This window comes from Hemiscyllium ocellatum, chromosome 18 (genome assembly GCF_020745735.1).
Source record: "Hemiscyllium ocellatum isolate sHemOce1 chromosome 18, sHemOce1.pat.X.cur, whole genome shotgun sequence".
Taxonomy (NCBI): Eukaryota; Metazoa; Chordata; class Chondrichthyes; order Orectolobiformes; family Hemiscylliidae; genus Hemiscyllium; species Hemiscyllium ocellatum.
The window spans coordinates 31,460,005-31,479,683 of record NC_083418.1 but is presented as its reverse complement, the minus strand read 5'-3'; the positions used below and the strand labels follow the sequence as shown (position 1 = coordinate 31,479,683).

Below are 19,679 nucleotides of genomic sequence, written 5' to 3'. Positions count from 1 at the left end.
TGTTTCCAAACCTTTCCTATTCACGTATGTCTTTTGTCTTTTGTCCAAATGTCTTTTAAACATTGTAGTTGTAGTTGCACCTGCATCCACAACTTCCTGAAGAAATTCATTCCACATGCAGACCATCCTCTGTGTAAAAATATTTGCTTCTCATGTCTTTTTTGAATCTCCCTTCTGTCCCCTTACAAATGTGCCCCCTGGTCTTGAAATCCCTCATTCTAGGGAAAGACAACTACCATTAACTCTATTTATACCTCTTATTATTTCATAAACTTCCCTTAGGTTGCCTCTCAACCTCTTATGCTCCAGTGAAACAAGTCTCAACCTATCTAGCTTTTCTTTATAACTCAAATTTTCAATACCCGACAACATCTTGGTAAACCTCTTCTGAACCTTCTGCAGCTGAAAAACGAAATGGAGTGCACAGAATGCAGAGAAATAAAGTCGATAAATCTCCAGGACCTGATCTAATGTATCCCAGAATGTTGTGAAAAGTAAGGAAGGAAATTATGAGACCCCTTGCAGAAATATTTGCATCATCTATAACTATGGGTGAGGTACCTGAAGACTGGAGGTTGGCTAATGTCGTAACTTTGTTTAAGAAAGGCCGGAAGGAGAAACTGGGGAACTAAAGACTTTTGTGTCTGACTTTGGTTGTGGGTACGTTGTTGGAGGTGACATTTAGAGAGGCATTTTTGGACATTTAGAGAGGCAAAAATTGATTAGTCAGTATGGTTTTGTGTGAGGAAGTTATAAAAAGATTGATGATGGCAGAGCAGGAAACGTTGTTTATTTGGATTTTAGTAAAGCCTTTGATAATGTTCCGCATGGTAGACTAATTAGTAGAGTTAGGTCACATGGGATTCACGGTGAGCTTGCAAATTGGATACATAATTGGCTTAAAAGCAGGAGACAGTAATAATGGAGGGTTGCTTTTCAGATTGGAGGCCTGTAACCAACGGTTTTCCACAGTGATCAGTTCTGGATCCTCTTTTGTTTGCCATTTATAGAAATGATTTGGATGAGAATATAGGAGGCATGGTTAGTAAGTTTGTGAAAGACACCAAATTTGGTGGCATGGTAGACAGTGAAGAAGGTTTTCTTACATTGCAAAGGGATCTTAATCAAATAGGTCAATGGGCTGAAAAATGGCAGATGGAGTTCAATCTGGATAAATGTGAGGTATTGCACCTTAGCAGCACAAACAAGGGTGGGCTTATACAATTAATGGTAGGGCCTTGGGTAATGTTGGAGAACAGAGGGACCCAGGTATACAGGTACATAATTCTTTGAAGTTTGCATCACATATAGATAGGGTGGTTAAAAAGTCATTTGGCACACTTGCCTCCATTGCTCAGTCATTTGAGCATAGGAGTTGAGAAGTCATATTGTGGTTGTACAGGACATTGGTGAGGCCTTTTCCAGAAAACTGTGTCCAGTTCTGGTCGCCCAGTTGTAGGAAGGATATTATCAAACTGGAGAGGGTTTAGAAGGATTCTGGGTATGGAAGGTTTGAATCATAGTTTTTTTTAACCTCTCTCAAAATCTTTCCTCCTTACTAGGATGTATTTTTGCTTAAAGTTATGAATTAGCTCCTTAAATGTTTGCCACTGCCTGCTTACTTAGAGACAAAAAAACTGCAGATGCTGGAATCAAAGGTAGACAAATAGAAGACTGAAAGAACACAGCAAGCCAGGCAGCATTGGGAGGTGGAGAATAACCCTTCTTCAGGACTGGGGGTGGGCATAAGGGGAGCTGCAGATGAAGGGGTTGGGGGCAGGTGGTGAGGTGGGTATAGGTGAACACAGGTAGAGGGTACGTCCTGGTTGGTTGATGGGAGGAATGAATCCAGTTAATAGTTGGAAGGAAGAGTTGATGAGAAGAATGGAAAGGAGGGACAGGGCCTGGGAACGGAGTCGGATGATGGGAAGAGAGGTTATTTGAAATTGGAGAACTCAATGTAAGTTGCCCAGGATGAAGATGTGGTGTCGTTCGTCCAATTTGCGGTCTGATTCGTTGTGGCAATGGAGGAGACCAAGGATGGTCACGATGGAAGGGGAGTGGGAAGGGAATTAAAATGGGCAGTGACTGGTAGGTCAGGTCAGCCCCTGCAGGCACAGTTGAGATGCTTGATGAAACATTCCCTTAGTTTACGTTTGGTCTCTCCAATGTAGAGAAGACCACATCAGGAGCACTGGATATAGGAAACTAGGTTGGAGGAGAGGCAGGTGAATCTCTGTCTCACTTGGGACTGTTTGGGGCCCTGGATGGAGGTGAGGGGGCTGGTGTGCCGACAGGTTTTGCATCATTTTTGGTTGCAGGGGAAGGTACCTGTGGGTTCGCTGGGAGTTGGCAGGGACAGTAACGTGAATCAAGGATTATCAATGTTTTGGGGGTCAATACACTATGCTTGCCAAATTCTTTCTCTCTCATCCTCATCCCTTTTCTTAAAGCTTATTATATATTATTACATAATTTTGTTGCAATTATTATTGTTTAGATGTGACCCCTTATTGTTTAAATACTTCTGTCCCAAAACTTGTCTTGAGTGAGAACATTAAATTCAACCATTATATTCCATAAAACTAAAAGGCACATCCCTTCTATCCCAAAACTAAAACAAAGAACTGCAGAGCTTGAAATCGGTGAACAAACAGATCTGCAGTACCAGTGGAGAAAATATAGTTAATGTTTCAAGTCCAGTGACCCTTCTTCAGAAAATCCAAAGAACTGCTTTAGAGGCTTTTCCAACAATTTCTGTTTTTATTCCGTGTATCCCTCGTAATTTTTTTGGAGATAGTTAAAATATCTCATGATTTATTTTTATATTCATTCATTAACATATTTGTTCATCCATCTCCTTTCTGCTACTGGGTGATCCGCACTATTCGTTTCATTGGTCCTTTCCTACCTTTTATATCAAGCTATACAGATTCTGTTTTTAACCTTCTGTTAGTTTTGTCTTTTCTTTTCACAGTGCAATTTCTACAGAGAAGCTGAACCACTCGACTGGATTGCCATCTGCGCGAACCAGGCGCCTACATTTGCCTCGATCAACGATGGCCGCCGTTGCGCCATTCTTGATCACGTGATAGACGGTGCGAGCGCGAGGAAGCTGAGCTGCTTTCGTCCAAGTGCGCGGGTTGCAACCATGTCTTACAACTATGTAGTGACAGCGCAAAAACCGACGGCCGTGAACGCTTGCGTTACCGGTAAATATTCTCGACAGGGAAAGAATCGCCAATTCCTCTTCTGCTCACTTCTCCCGCCGTGAAAGAAGTTTGGGTTTTGGGGAAGGAAGTGTGGTGGGATCGGGCTGGTAGGGTCAGGCCTTAATTAAGGCTTAGTCATAACATTCAATGTAGTGTGTTAGCAGGTAAATGCTGCAGCACGCTTTGGAGGTGCATAGTTGGTTCCTCTTGGTACTTATTCGGCTTAATAATTGGTGCAAGATGTTAATATTAAATGAGCATTCGCTGTATAAAAAGATGTGACAACTCTTTGTCTATTAATAACTTCTATTAAAATATTGGTACATGAAGCTTGTGGGAGCATTCTCCCCAGATAAAAGCTAAATGAAGTTACTTGAAAATATTATTCCTTTTTAATATTCATTATCTGAACACGAAATTTTTGTTTAGGCATTTCCGTTATTTGCTCATAGTTGTGCACTGTTTGAATAGTTAATTGTACAAAGAACAGGGTAGGAGGATCTGAAATCACACAACGTATCTCAATTTTTTTTCTTGAATGTGTTCAGCATGCTGCATTAATCTATGAATGCCAGTAACCCTTTTATGTTTAAAGTGGACATCCATACTTTATGACCTTAGATATTTTCTAACCAGATTCAGATATGTTATTGCACATCTGTAAACAGGTGGGAATTGAATCTATACTGTGGATGTCTGTAGGCAGTCAGACAATCGTATTTCATGTAGATTAGATTCAATTTTCCACCCATGTAAGACTTTTAAGTAGGGAATGCTGGAAAGTGAGAACTGATATTTTCCTTAGCTTTTGGATGCTAACCTTATATTCTTGTGTTGCATAATTTCTCCTCCATCAGGTGGTCTGGGGCTTGACGGTCTATTTGAGTTTCATTAACATGATCTTCAAATTGGCATGGACCAATATGGACTGAAGGGCCTGTCTCTGCTGTAGGACTCTGTGATGCTAAATTAATACATGTACTGAGTGATTCCTTGAAGAACTTTGTCATGTTGTTTCTGCATAATGCTTAAATCCAAAAGGTAGTTTCTGGCTTTGTGTTTTGCCATTTTAAAAAAAAAATAAAATGGTTTTGTCGATTTTCTTTTCCTGAAAGGTGCTGCCCTTTGATCCAGCCTAGTACAAATTTCATGTTAATTGTGATATTTCCCATCGTAAGATAATTTGTTACAGTTCTAAGTAGGATACTACCTTTAGAATGGTTTACTGGTTAACAGACAGCATGCAGAGTAGGAGATCTAATGGGTCATTTTTCAGGTTGACAAGCTGTGATTAGTAAGATATGGCAAGGATAAGTGTTTTTGCCCCATCTGTTGACAATCTGTAACAAGTTTAGATGTAGGGATAAAATGAAAGATTTGAGATTATCCAACACCAGAGTGGAAGTGTGAATTGTAGTGGAAAGATGCAAAAATGCTGCAAGAGGAATAGACTGTAGGGAAATAGATGGTAACATCTTGAAAAATGTCAGTATTACAGAGGAAGAAGTGCTGGATGTCTTGAAATGCATAAAGGTGGATAAATCCCCAGGACCTGATTAAGTGCCCCCGAGAACTTGGTAGGAAGCTAGGGAAGTGATTGCTGGGCCACTTGATGAGATATTTGAGGTGCTGGAAGAGTGGAGGTAGGCTAATGTGGTACTACTACTTCAGGTAATAAGGACAACCCAGGGAACTAGATACCGGTGAGCCTGACGTCAGTGGTGGGCAAGTTGTTGGAGGGAATTCTGAGGGACAGAACTACACTTATTTGGAAAGGCAGAAACTAATTAGGGATAGTCAACATTGCTTTGTGCATGGTAAATGATGTCTCACAAACTTGATTGAGTTTTTTGAAGTTCTCGTGGAGGAACCTTGTCGAATGCTTTACTGAAGTCCATATAGATCACGTCTACTGCTCTGCCCTCATCAATTCTCTTTGTTACTTCTTCACAAAACTCAATCAAGTTCAGGAGACATGATTTTCCAAGCAGTTAAGATTAGAGAAGCGCTGGAAAAGCACAGCAGGTCAGGCAGCATCCGAGGAGTAGGAAAATTGACATTTCAGGCAGGAGCCCTTCATCAGGAATGAGGCTGGGGGCGGGGCAGGCGGGGGGGTTGGGGCTGGGGAGAAGGTAGCTAATCATCGCAAAAGGTTGCAAGGTGATAGACACTCACTGAGATCTTTGTAGAGAGAGGAGGAGAACCTCTCTAAGGTAGACATATATCCCTAATCAGTCCTTTCCTGTACCGCTTGAGGCTGAAGTGTGACTGTAGAGGTTTATAAAATCATAAGGGGCATGGATAGGACAAATAGACAAAGTCTTTTCCCTGGGGTGGGCCAGTCAGAACTAGAGGGCAAAGGTTTATGGTGAGAGGGGAAAGATATAAAAGAGACCTAAAGGGCAACTTTTCACGCAGAGAGTGGTATATGTATGCCAGAGGAAGTGATGGAAGCTGGTATAATTGCAACACTTAAAAGGCATATGAATAGGAAGGGTCTGGAAGAATATGAGCCAGTGGGACTAAATTGGGTTGGTATGGGCGAGTTGGACCGAAGGGTCTGTTTCCTTGCTGTACATCTCTATGACTTTGAGGATTTGGATGGGAAAAATGGGCAATATTTTGACAGATTGAATCCAGTTGGAAAAAGGTGAGGTTTTCCACTGGGCAAAACAATGTTTCTTAAATGGTGAGAGACTGGGAAGGATTCAACTTAACAAGCAATTTGGGTGTCCTTGTTCGTGAGTCATTGAAAGTTATAACACTTGGTGGAAGCGAAGGAGGGCATGTTATGGACTGTTCATGCACAGTCATGAAATGTATATCAATTTATTTCTCCAAAGGCCAAATTCTTATGAAAACCTTCAACAGATATATTTCAGTTGAGATGAATGGTATCTACAATTATTGTTGGGTCAAAATCCTGGAGCTCACTACCTAATAGCACTGGCGCTATAACCACATATCTTCTAGAGGATGGTAGATCAGCTGTGAAAACCCAGTTGATGTGATAATTACTAATAATGCCCACTTTCTAATTTATGATTTAAAAAAATCATAATTAGGAAATGGGCATTCAGACTTCAGGCACAGCTAAAGAAGTAACGGAGAGGATTGATGAGGGCAGAGTGGTAGATGTGATCTATGTGGACTTCAGTTAGGCATTCGACAAAGTTCCCCATGGAAGGCTGGTGAGTAAGGTCAGATCTCATGGAATACAGGGAGTACTCACCATTTGGATACAGAACTAGCTGAAAGGTCGAAGACAGAGGATGGTGGTGGAAGGTTGTCTTTCAGATGGAAAGTCTGTGACCAGTGGAGTGCCACAAGGATCCACGCTGGGTCCACTACTTTTCATCATTTATATAAATTTCCTAATGGACTCTAGAATTTCCTAATTTGATTTGGATGTGAGCATAAGAGGTATAGTTAGTTGCAGATGATAGCAAAATTGGAGGTGTAGTGGACAGTGAAGAAGGTTACCTCATTAAATGAGATCTTGATCGGATTGGCCAATGGGCTGAGAAATGTCTGATGGAGTTTAATTTAGAGGTGCGAGGTGCTGCATTTTGGGAAAGCAAATCTTAGCAGGACTTGTGTACTTAATGGTAACGTCCTAGGGAGTGTTGCTGAACAAAGAGACCTTGGAGGGCAGGTTCATAGCTCCTTGAAAGTGGAGTTGCAGGTAGATAGGATAATGAAGAAGGCGATGGTATGCTTTCCTTTATTGGTCAGAGTATTGAGTACAGGAGTTGGGAGGTCATGCTGCAGCTGTACAGGACATTGGTTAGGCCACTGTAGGAATATTGTGTGCATTTCTGGTCTCCTTCCTGTCGGAAGAATGTTGTGAAACTTGAAAGGTTTCAAAAAAGATTGACAAGGATGTTGCCAGGGTTGGAGGATTTGAGCTGGAAGGAGAGGTTGAACAGGCTGGGGCTGTTTTCCCTGGAGTGTCGGAGGCTGAGGGGTGACTTTACAGAGGTTTACAAAATCATGAGGGGCATGGAATAGGATAAACAGACAAAGTCTTTTCCCTGGAGTGGGGCGACCGGAACTAGAGGGCATAGATTTAGGTGAGGGAGAAAGATATAAAAGGGATCTAAGGGGCAACCTTTTCACGCAGAGGGTGGTACGTGTGTGGAATGATTGGTTAGAGGAAGTGGTGGAGGCTAGTACAATAGCAACATTTAAAAGGCTTCTGGATGGGTACATGAATAGGAAGGGTTTGGAGGGATCTGGACCAGTTGCTGGCAGGTGGGACTAGATTGGGTTGGGATATCTAGGTGACATGGATGATTGAACTGGAGTGTCTGTTTCCGTGCTGTATATCTAACTCTGTGATTCACAGAAGAGTCCAATCGAGAATCCCCTTTTGTAGAGGGATCAGAACGAAATGTTTATTTCCTCTTCTGAAAGTCCTGTAGGATATGAAGACACTCTTCTACAGTTCACAGCATTCTAGAACGTCATTCATAATAAACGTTGGCAAGTTATTTTACTGAGTTGCATCATGGCTGATTCGAAATCTTATTCTTGTCTTCAAAGGCACACCTTTCTAGTATGAGATCAGGAAGGAGAAAATCTAAGGCTATCCCTAATAAATCCAATAGGATATTAAGGAGAAGGGATAACTTGAGTGAGAGAACGTACAATTAAATGTAGATGTGCTAGGTAAGCATATGAAGCAGAAATAAAGAGAAGAGTATGCTGATTGGGAAAGATAACGAAGGGAGCAAGTTGGGCAGTGCATTTCTTAATTAAGATAGGGCTTCTGAAGTTTGTGGGAATAAGCTGTTTTGTTGTGGCTGTTTTACTGGTGGCTTTGATATTTTCACTTGATTTTCTTTTGGCTGCTCTTTAGTGGGCACAAGGTTCAGTTGAAGGGAAGTTTTTAAAACATCGTGAAAGTGGAATCAGTTTGGATGGAAATAAGGAATAACAAGGGAACAAAATCACAGATGGAAGCCATTTATTGGCTGCTGCAAAGTTCCTTCGCTGAGATAGTGTAAATCTGGAGATAATAGAGATGCGCAAGAAGAGCTATACAATTGGTGATTTTAATCAGCATATGAATTAGTCAAATCAAGATGAGCAGGATAACATTGGTGATGAATTTGTGGAGTGCATCACATATTGCTTCTTTGGGCAGTTCATTATACAACCTAGCTGGCTGTTTTAGGTCTAGAAATTTGTAATGAGCTTGGATTAATAAGAGACTTTATCCTGAACAATCCTGAACCCTTTGGTCCAATCCATCCATGCTGACCAGATATCCCAACCCAATCTAGTCCCACCTGTCAGCACCTGACCCATATCCCTCCAAACCCTTCCTATTCATATGCCCATCCAAATGCCTCTTAAATGTTGCAATTGTACCAGCCTCCTCCACTTTTTTAAATATATGAGCAATGGCAGACATTTTAAGTAGGTATTTCATAATGCTCAGCAAAGAGCTATTCTAGAAGTTAAACACTTGTGTTTAACAAAGGCAGTCAAGGGGACTATCTTATCCAAAAATAAGGTATGTAGTGCAGTGTAAGCTAATGCTTGGCTAGGGGGTTAGAAATATTTTAGGATCTTTGTGCCAGTGACTATAAAGATGATAATAAGTGAGAAAACAGGTTATGAAAGTAAATTTACAAATATTAAAACAGCAAAAGCTGCAACAAGTTTAAAAAAAGTAACTAAAGTGTGGAATTCTTGGAGGAGAATTAAAAAGGAAGTGGGAAATGACGCATAATTGAAACCAATATTTTTGGATAAGACTTCACTGCAAAGAACACGATAAATATCGCATGGATAATAGCCATGCAAGATGCTAATGGGAGGAGCAATCTTGTAACAGTCCATATCATGAGTGACAAAGTATTTGACAAACTAATACTACTAAAGGCAGATAAGCCACCAGGACTTGATAACTTGCATCCGTGGGTTTTAAAGGAAGGTTTGGAGAGATGATGTATTCCTGAACTAACTAGATTTCAAGAGGGTTCCATTGGATTGGAAAATTATTAATGTCTCATATTGCTCAAGAAGAGGTGGAGACAAATCAGCAAATTATAGGCTAGTTAGCCTAACATATTGTTCGGAAAAGGCTGATGGCATCCAAGATGGCAGCAGAGTAGCAGGGTTGAGTGCTGGTGGGCTCTTGCCTGGGGCTCATCTTCTCCCACCTGCTTTCTTTTAACTATTTTTCTATAGTTTTTCTTTGGGTTAGTCAGTGGCATCAGTAAGCAGCAAGATAGGGCTGTGGATGGAGTGGATGCATCCTCTTGGTGATTGGAGGCAGTGGCAGTCATGGCATCTGCTGGCATTTGGACGTGCGGCAGCAGCAGCAAAGATGTCCTCATTCAGGGCCTCAGCAGAATTGGCAAAGCTTTTCCAGTGACTGGAGGTGGTGGCATTGGTACGGTGACAACTGAGGAGGGCAGGTGGAGCTGTTGGCGTAGCACCCTGGCCTGACAGGAGCTGGGGACTTCTGGCATTGGCAAGGTTGTAGCAGCGGTAGCGTCATATGCCTGGTGCAGGAACTCTGGCGCTATCGAAGCGGAGTCACAGACTCCTGATTGCAATTGCAGTAGGCCCAGAGTGGGGTCTTCTGGTTATTGGAGAGGCAAAGGCGGTTGCAGAACGTTGGGACTCCTGGTTGTCGGGGGAGGTGGGCCCAGTAGAGATAAAATAATGGCTGAAGAGTGAAGAGTCCAGCGCAGGCAGTGTGGGTGGCGACACAGGTATCGCTGGTGAACAAACTCAGGGCTCGTGGTGGAGCAAAGATAGACTTTCTTTTAGTTTTATCGTTTTCCTTTTTAATTTTAGTCAAAATGGTGCCAGATTGTGGTAACAGTTCAAGCTTTTCACTGTATTTTGCTGTAACTCACTGTAAAGTGCAAATGACAAATCATTCAGTTCAATTCAGGCTGGAGTCCATTACTTGGGAGGAAATAAGATACTTAGGAAAACTTAACACCATCAAGCAGAGTTAGCATGGTCTTGTGAAAAGAGAATTACATTCAACATATTTGCCAGAGTTCTGAGGATATAACAAACAGTTGATAAAGGGAATAGGTATATGCATTGTATTTGGATTTCCAGAACTCATTCAAAAAGGTCAGATGGTCATTGCACAGATAGGAACACATGTTATTCGGGGTAAAGGATTAACATGAATTGAAGACTGGTTAACACAGTAGACAGAGAGTCGGGATTAACTTTTTTAAATTGGAAAGATGTAACTAGTGGAGAGGCTCAGTTATATGCCATGAATGATTTTGCAGAGGGGCAGATTGTTATGTAAGTATATTTGCTGCTAATATAAAAACAAGAGGGAGAGCATTTTGCGATGAGGATACAAGGAATCTTTAAAGGAGTATGATTTGTGAGAGCAAATGTTTGGTCATTGGAGTTTAATGTGGGAATCGTAGAATCCCTGCAGTGTGGATAAAGGCCATTTGGCCCATAAGTCGACACCGACCCTCCAAAGAGCATCCCAACCAAACCCAGCATCCTACCCTATCCTCACTATTCTGCATTTACAGTGACTAATTACTTAAGCTGCCCATCCCTAGACACTATGAACTTTTTACCAATGCCAATCCATCTAACCTGCACATTTTTGCAACTGAGGGGAAACCGGAGCACCCGGAGATAATCCATGCAGGCATGAGGAGAACATGCAAATATAAAATAGACAATCACCTGAGTCTGGAATTGAACCTGGGTCACTGGCACTATGAGGCAGCAATGCTAACTGCTGAGCCACTATGGAGCCCTCAAAACGATGCAAAGTAAGATGTAATGCACTTGGGTAGGAAGATTCAAAAGGAAGACAATTATTTAAATAAAGACAGTCTGCAAAAAGGAGCAGAATCGAGGGACCCAAGTGTTGGCATGAAAATTTAGTTTCTATGCAGGTCCACCAAGTAATTAAGGCAAGTGGATTTTTAGCATTTCTTGAGTCTTGTTGCAACTGTGCAGGGTGAGGCTGAACATGGAGCACAGTGTACCCATTGGTTCCCATATTTACGAAATGATACTTTGGCATTGGAGACAGCTCAGATGCGACTTACCAGATTAATGGCTGAACAGGTTAGGCCTTTACTCATTAGTTTGGAAGAACGAGGTGTGATCTTACTGAAACGTATGCAATTTTGAGGGGCCTTTGCAGAGTAGATGTTAAGAAGATGCTTCCAATGTGGGGTGGTGAAGTCTTGAACTGGGGGACATGAGTTACTCTACTGGAGGTATGTCGTGAGCAAATGAACTAGAATTCTCTCCCCCAAAAAGTGTGGAGGCAAACTTATTGAAATTGTTTAAAGAGCAGGTCAACTCTCTTAGCAAAAACTAATCAAGAGCTGGCATTAGAGAAATTTGAGGCTTGCGGCAGATTAGCCATGACTTTGTGGAAAAGCAAGGAAATCTTGACTGGCTACTCCAACTCCTATTTCTGATCTTATTTACCTTCTGTTTGTTTAGTTGTGTAGATTCCATTCACAGTGACTCAACTGTATTGAGTTCAAATTAAACTTCAAGTCTGGATTATTCTTTGTCTAATGCGATTTGAAGACGTAATACTTAATTTTTTCTTCAAAATTTATAATCCTATAAAATGAAATGAAGATTGAAATAAAAAGGTTATTTGATACTTGCCATGGCTTGCTTATTGGGTTCACAGAATGTAATGGCGTATCTCAAAACACTGGCTTATGTTTGTTTGTTCTAGGTCACTTCACCTCAGCAGATGATTTGAACCTGCTGATTGCCAAGAACACCAGGTTGGAGATCTATGTAGTGACACCGGAGGGTTTGCGCCCTGTCAAGGAAGTGGGCATGTATGGCAAGATTGCTGTAATGGAACTCTTCCGCCCAAAGGTAAGATATGTGTTAGACATTGGCAATTATTTACTCAGATATGTGGGACTATGTTTTATTCCCATATATTCTGCCATTGTTTCCCCTTTTGTCTCCCCCTTGATGAAGTTGCGCTCTACTTTCTTAGATAAATTAGCATTTTTAGAGATTCTAAACTGTGAAACGTTAGGTTATTTAATGGTTGTTGTAAATCAAAATGGAATCCACTTTGGTCCTCACTCATGTCTGTATACACTCTAAGTTGAAGTCATTGAATAATCATCAGTAGTGGGAGTACTAGTTCAATTTCCTTCTTTTTTTTTACCTTAAAGCTTTGGTGCTGAAAGAACTGGCACAATCGATTTAGTGCTCTCAGTTAAGTCAGCTAGTTCAGCCAAGGAATGGAAGTGATCCTGGAACCTGTACAGCATGAGGCAACACTTGGAAAACTATATACAGCCTTGGTCCCCATATTTAAGAAATGATACTTTGGCATTGGAGGCAGCTCAGATACCTATTGGGTAGATCAAATTGTTTTTTTGATTATTTTTTGAATTGAAGGAAAGGGAAATGAAAATTTTTTTGTGTGTTATACAAGGAGGTTGTGATTGTCTTGTATGGATCCTGTGTCTTTCTTACATGCTTGTCACGGGGATGATTTTAAAAACTTTTTCAGTTATTTTGTAATTTTGTTTCCTAACTTCAGAGCTTATTTACTCAATTTTGTGTATAATCGCCAGTGCCTATGGAACCATACTCCAAATGTCTGTGCCTTTACAAGAGGAGAGAAAATGGGAATATATTTTTCCCCCAATGTAGCAATGAGCAAGAACTGAGAAAAATTGAGGTCACCTGACTCTGAAAACCAATCAGCTCACATTGGAGGATAACTGATGAAGCCAAAGTTGTGGAATGCAAATGGTTTGGACTTGAATAGAAGTTGCTCTTGATTGAAGCAGTGCACAGGGTGTATATTTGGGGATTTATTTACAGAGCCACTATGTTCTGTTAAACATGTAAGCATGTGGTTAAGTGAAATAGAGGAAAATTTTTTGGGTGCTGCTAAGATTGCGGAAGATTCGAAGGTTGGCTGGGTAGTTGACAATGAGATAGAAGATCTTAGGTTATAGGAAAACATAGATGGCATGGTCAGATGGATTGGTCAGTGGTAGATGAAATTTAGCTCTGGCGTGGAGTGATGCAATTTGACAGAAGTTAGAAGACAAGAGAGTACTCAGTGAATGACTCGACACTAGGGAGCTCAGAGGAACAGGTAATGCTTGTCCACAAAATCTGCCCTGCCACCTTCGAGTAAATATGATGATAAAGGCATGCAGGAAACTTGCCTTTAACAGTTGCGGCAAAAATTACAAGAGCAGTGTTGGAGCTGCACAAAACTTTTGTTAGTTCACAGATGGAGAATTGTGTGTAGTTCTGGTCATTGCACTATAAGAAAGACATGAATGCAGTGGAGTGGGTGCAGAGGATTGACCAGGATGTTGCCTAGGATGGAGCAGCTTCTCGAAGAGAAGCTGGATAAGCTTGGGTTGCTTAAAGCAGAGAAGGCTGAAACAAAATCTAATTAAGGTACATAAGTTGATGAGCATGGTCAAAGTGGATAGAAAAACAGCTGTTCCCTGAGATGAAGGGTTAATACGTGGGTGCATAATTTTTAAGGTGAAAGGCAGGAAGTTTAGAGAGCATGTGAGGAAAAACCTTTTCACTCAGAGGATGGTTGGAATTTGGAATACATTGCCTAGGTGTGCTTTGGAGGCAGGAAACCTCACAACTGTTTAACAAGTGCTAGGATGAGCAGTTGAAATGGCCCAGAATCTATGACAAGTGTTGAATATTGAGATTAATGTGGATTTAGAGAGGCTTTTGTCAATGCAGATTGGTCAAAGTGCATCTCCTATCATAGAGTCATACAGCATGGAAACAGACCCTTTGGTCCAACCAATCCATGCTGACCACAATAATAGGTTGTGATTCAAATTCAAATCAGACATAAGATTTGATTAGTTAGAATTGACAATGGGGCAGTGTGTTAGGTCTGTAGAGTGGTCTGCAAGAACGGCAAGTAACTTAAAGCTTCACTAATATTACTTTTTACAGAGTTTGTATTTAATAACCAGTAATGGCTACTCAATATCATCATAAAGTCCCAAAATTCAATTCAATCCATTACACGTAAGTACTAATGCCTGAAATGTTGATTCTCCTGCCTCTTGGATGCTGCCTGACCTGCTCTGCTTTTGCAACATGAGATTTTCTCAATGCTGATCATAATCCCAAACAAAACTAGTCTTATCTACCTGCTCCTGGCTCATATTCCTCCAAACCTTTACAATGCATGTACTTATCCAAATGTCTTTTAAACTTTGTAATTGTGCCCACTTCGACCACTTTCTGAAGAAGTTCATTCCATATGCAAGCCACTCTGTAAAAGGATTTGCCTTGTCTTTTTGAAATCTCTTCCTCTCTCCTTAAAGATGTCACCCCTCATCTTAAAATCATCAACTCTGTATATCTCTCATTATTTTATAAATGTTTATCAGGTTGCCCCTCAGTGAAAAAAATTGACTTTGAAATGAAGTATATGCCTTTCTGTATTGAATGATTCTTTGATAAGTGTAGGAGTAGGCTCTGTCACTCAAGTCTTCTCCATCATTCAACATTATGCCATACATCAATATTCTAAGTTATCTCTGTATGCCTTGGTGTCGTTCATAACAAGAAATTCAGTTATGTTCAAGACATATTGTTAATGACTGAACGTTTGATAGCCCTCTCGAGTGGAGATTCCAAAGGTCTGTCACCAATTGAGTGAAGAAGTTCTTTCTCATCTCAATCCCACATGGTTTGCCTTTTATTGAGGCTCTATCTTTAATGCCAGACCTCACAGCTAGTGGAAGGATTATTTATTTACTCTTGTCTATCTCTTTTGAGTTTTTAGTTTCTGTGAAGTCACTTCTCTTCTGAACTAGAGAGAACACAGGTCCATTTGCTCAGGGCAATGCTATCATTCTAGGAACCAGTCTGGTGAACTCTGGCTATGCTTCCTCAATCATGGCTGTTAGGTTTTTCAACCTTGTTTTCCCGCTTTCTCACTGTAACCTTTGATCCCCTTGGCAATCAAGAACCTATATGTCTCTGTTTTAAATATGTTCAATGACCTAGCTCCACAGCCTTCTGTGGTAATGAATTCCACAGATTCACCCCTCTCTGGCTAAAGAAGTTTCTCCTCTCAGTTCCAAAAGTCTTCCCTTTACTCTAAGGCTGTGCCCTCTGATCCTCGTCTCTCCTGCCAGTGGAAACCTTTTGCCAATGTCCACTTTGTCCAGGCCATGTTATGTGCCTTCTGTATTGCCAACCTCAGTTCATGGTAGTCAGGCAGTAAGACTGGATAATGCAATACCTTGGAGCCATGTCATCAAGGATAACTTGAAGTTTACCTCATCCATCTTCATGACTGGTTTGACAAAACCGCTGCTGAAGCCTTCAACATATTTTTAGCTGTAAGCTTATTTTTCCAGATTTCTCCTGAACAATCGTACATGTTCCACGTTACAAACTTGAACTCGTCTAAAGCCCTACACTCCATCTCACCAAATTGTATTTCTCCTGTACTTGCTGTCGAGGCAGTGCTTAGATTGGATTTTAAAATTTTAATCATTGCTGTCAGTGTTGTTGAAGAGCTCAGCCCAACCTATCTCTGTAAATTGCACTGGTCCACCAACACTCCAGAACATGTATGAGCTCCTCAAATTTTCTTCCTCTTGACTCCTCCCCAGTTTTAATCACTTCACTGTTAGTACTCATGTTTTCAAGAATTTCCTCTGTCAAATTTGCCACCTTGCTCTCCTGCTTTACTCCTTACCATTTTTACATAGTTTTTGAAAAGCTCTTCTAATATTGACCTTGTGTCCATTTTGTTGGATATTGCTCATGTGAATTATCTTGGATCTTTTGCACCATTTAAAGATGCCAAATAAATCCACTCTATTAAGTAGTGGACTGCATTTGACAATGTCTCTAACCTCTTTCCCTGAGGAGAATGTTTTGATTTTTTTTAAAAAGTCAATGGATAGAAGAAATAACTGGGCAATGACTGGTGGAGTAGGGGTTAGGAGAGATCATAGGCTGTGCCTCAAAATCATCGATGAATTTGTTTAGTGGAAGCATGGGGAACGGTGCTACTTTTGATTCAACAAGGTGACTATCAGTTGGCGTGAATAAACCAATTCTTTCCTTCAAAAGCCACTGAGATGACCTGCTATAATTTAATGCAGTTTTCCAATTAACACTCATTTCTTGCCTGGGAAGGAGAGCTGATTAGTTAAAATGACAGATAAGCATCACTTGAGGCAATCTTGACACATCAGTACCCCTTGCTAGTTTAGCTGTAGGTTTTTGCCTGTGATAGAAATGTCTGCTTCAGACAGCAATTCAACAATAATTGTTGAACTGAATAAGGTTACTGAGACTCTTGCCATGACTTTTATTTCTGTGATTTTTGCCCATCATTCTTGCCATGATGGGTTGAACATCTATACTCTACACTGGTAAAAGATCCAGGAGTTTAAGTAGATTGGACTTTATTTAGTGATGCCACCTCCCTATCCAACCCTGATATACTTCACTTGTGCTTAGTGAAAATATGGGCTCTGGTTTCAAATGGTTCGAATTATTATCATTCTAATTAATGTTATTATTGGACAAGTAAAGTCATAGAATGAAATCTGTCTTGATGAACTATAATGTTTTTCTTAGTTGTTTTAAACAAATCATCTTCCACTAAAACGTGAGCATGCTTTATTACAGGTTTTGTTTTAACAACAAAGCTCAAGTTTACTATGTAAAATAAATGAACAAAAACTTAAGTATCATAAATCAAATTATTTACATTTGACAATTTAAAGATTTAAAATCGCAATGTAAAGTATTCACAGCGGTAGAAGGCCATTCTCCATCCTGGTACAAGGGTTAGTGTAATTGAGCCTTTAATTTCCTGTCTTGAGAATATGATAGCCTTGTCCTCAAGTATTCATACAATTGAGTTTAAACTTTTCGTGCTTCAAGGTTTTAACCAATGACTTCTGCTTTGAAACTTTAAAATAGTCTCTTTGCACTGAGGTAACCTATTTCTTAACAATTCTAATCTCCCTTCTTCAGGGACAATTGTTTTACACAAGTTTCAGACCAGATTTCTACAAAACCTTCTGAAACCAGAAGGGTTTCTTTTAAAGGTCTGTCAGTTCCTTCTAGCAATTGGTGTTTTTCTTAGTCAAAAAATAAATGATTTGCGTAATCATCTAACTGCAGTACACAACACATTTCACTATGTCTGCTTTAAACTCACCTAATGTAAACAAATGCTGTTACTGTCCAGAAAGTGTCATGGCTCAGTGATTAGCATTGCTGCCTCACAGTGCCAGGGAGCCAAAAATGCCAGCATCGAGCGACTGTTGTGAGGAATTGCACATTCTCCCTGTGTCTGCGTGGGTTTCCTCTGGGTGTTCCGGTTTCCTCCCACAGTCCAAAGATGTGCAGGTTAAGTGGATTGGCCATGGGAAATGCAGGGTTACAGGGATAGAGTAGGGTGTGGGTCTGGGTGAGAGTTGGTGTGGACTTGTTGGACCAAATGACCTGTTTCTACATTTAAGGATTCTATGATTCTATTCTGCAGGTTTCAATTAAATCTCCCCTCTTTCTTCTAAAATCCATTGAGTGTAGTCCCTCATATGTTAAACCTTTCATTCCTGGGATCATTCTTGTGAACCTCCTCTGGACCTGCTGCAGGGCAGTACATCCTTCCTGATGTATGGAGCCCAAAATTGCCCGCAATACTCTAAATGTGGTCTGACTAGAACTTTATAATGCCTCAGAAGTACATTCTTGCTTTTATATTCTAGTCCCCTTTGAAATAAATGCTAAAATTTTATTTGCCTTCCTGACTACCAACTCAACTTGCAAGTTTACCTTGAGAGAATCCTGGACTAGAACTCCCAAGTCCCTTTGCACTTCAGATTTCTGAATTTTCTCTTCATTTAGAAAACCGTCTCTGCCTCTATTCAGAGGATTAGATAGGGTAGACAGTGAAAGTCTTTTTCCTAGGAAAAAGACTGTCAGCATGTATGAGGGGGCATAACTACAAATTGAGGGATGATCGATTTAAAACAGATGTCAGAAGCAGGTTCTTTCCACAGAGTGGTAAGGGCGTGGAATGCACTACCTGCTAATGTAGTCAACTCAGCCACATTAGGGAGATTTAAACAATCCTTAGATAAGCACGTGGATGATTTAGGGATAGTATAGGGGGACGAGCTGATGATAGTTCACAGGTCGGCGCAACATCGAGGGCCGAAGGGCCTGTTTTGCACTGTATTGTTCTATGTTCTATTCTTTGTACCAAAATGCATGGCCACTCACTTTGCTATGTATTTCATCTGCCACTTTGCCTACTCTCCTAACCTGTCTAAATCTTTCTGCGGTCTCCCTGTTGCCTCAGTACTACTTGCCCCTCCAACTATCTTTGTATCATCTGCAAACTTTACCAGAATGCCCTCAGTTCCTTCATCCAGATCATGGATGTGTAAAGTGAAAAGCTTTGGTCCCACCATTGACCCTTGTGGAACACCACTAGTCACCGGCTTCCATCCTGAGAAGATCCTTTTATCCCCAAACTCTGCCTTCTGCCTGGCAGCCAATCTTGCTATTTGACTTTGCTTATCTTTTTATTTTTACATATCTACAGGAGTTCTGTAATCTCTTTTTGCTTCTTGCAATTTTGCATTCATATTCTATTCTCTCTTTATCTCCTGAGACTTACAACATTTTTTCCGAAACTTCATAGACCACCTCCTTTGGTCTAATACTATCTTTAATTTCCCTTCTAATCCTTGTGAAAATCTGGACTCGCGGGGTGGGTGTGGCGGGAGTCTCTCTGTTCTGTGATCAGTCAATAAACACTGGCAATTCGGTCTGGTTCTGCAAGATTTCACACTCTATTCAATCTCTGCCGGGCACAGATTGTCCAGTAACAGAGGTTAAACACTTCGGCATTCCTCAGAGAAACTGCGGACATGACTTAAGACAGACACTTTTATACCTTTTTTGAGAGAAGTATAGGCTATAATCACAGAGCACATTCAAACAATTACGATGAAATGACTTTATTGACAGCAACTTCGCCCAATGATATTTCCTGGGAACCAACCTTGTTTTCCAACATCAATTGTTAATGGAAGGAATGTAAATATGTCTTCGTGTGCTGAGATTTATTGCTAGATAACTTCAAATTAACTAAAAATGGATAGTATTTTTGTGACGAGACTGAAGAATCTTTAATGAGAGTTCTATCCATGGTTGAGAATTTCATACCTATATTCAAACAGGGAGAAGGCAAGGACTTGCTTTTCATTCTGACTGCAAAATACAATGCCTGTATTCTGGAGTACAAACAAAATGGAGAAAACATCGATATCATCACACGAGCACATGGAAATGTACAGGTAGAACGTTTTATTTTTGCAACTTTAAATGGCTTGATGCATTAGAGTTATTTGGAGTAATAAAATAACCTCAATCTCTGTGGGATTAGGATTTATTTTAGCGATT

The 19,679-nt window shown here is 40.6% G+C and overlaps 1 protein-coding gene across 2 annotated transcripts in view; it reads left to right on the top strand.

The window, feature by feature from the left end:
- Positions 1 to 3,114: 3,114 nt before the first annotated feature.
- Positions 3,115 to 19,679, top strand: part of ddb1 (damage-specific DNA binding protein 1) — an 87,277-nt gene continuing 70,712 nt past the window's right edge. For both annotated transcript variants that reach the window (XM_060838820.1, XM_060838821.1), the window contains exons 1-3: positions 3,115 to 3,212; positions 11,932 to 12,080; positions 19,457 to 19,573. In XM_060838820.1, coding sequence (XP_060694803.1) covers positions 3,152 to 3,212; positions 11,932 to 12,080; positions 19,457 to 19,573 — 327 coding nt within the window. In that variant the 5' untranslated portion in view covers positions 3,115 to 3,151. The remainder of the gene's footprint in view (positions 3,213 to 11,931; positions 12,081 to 19,456; positions 19,574 to 19,679) is intronic.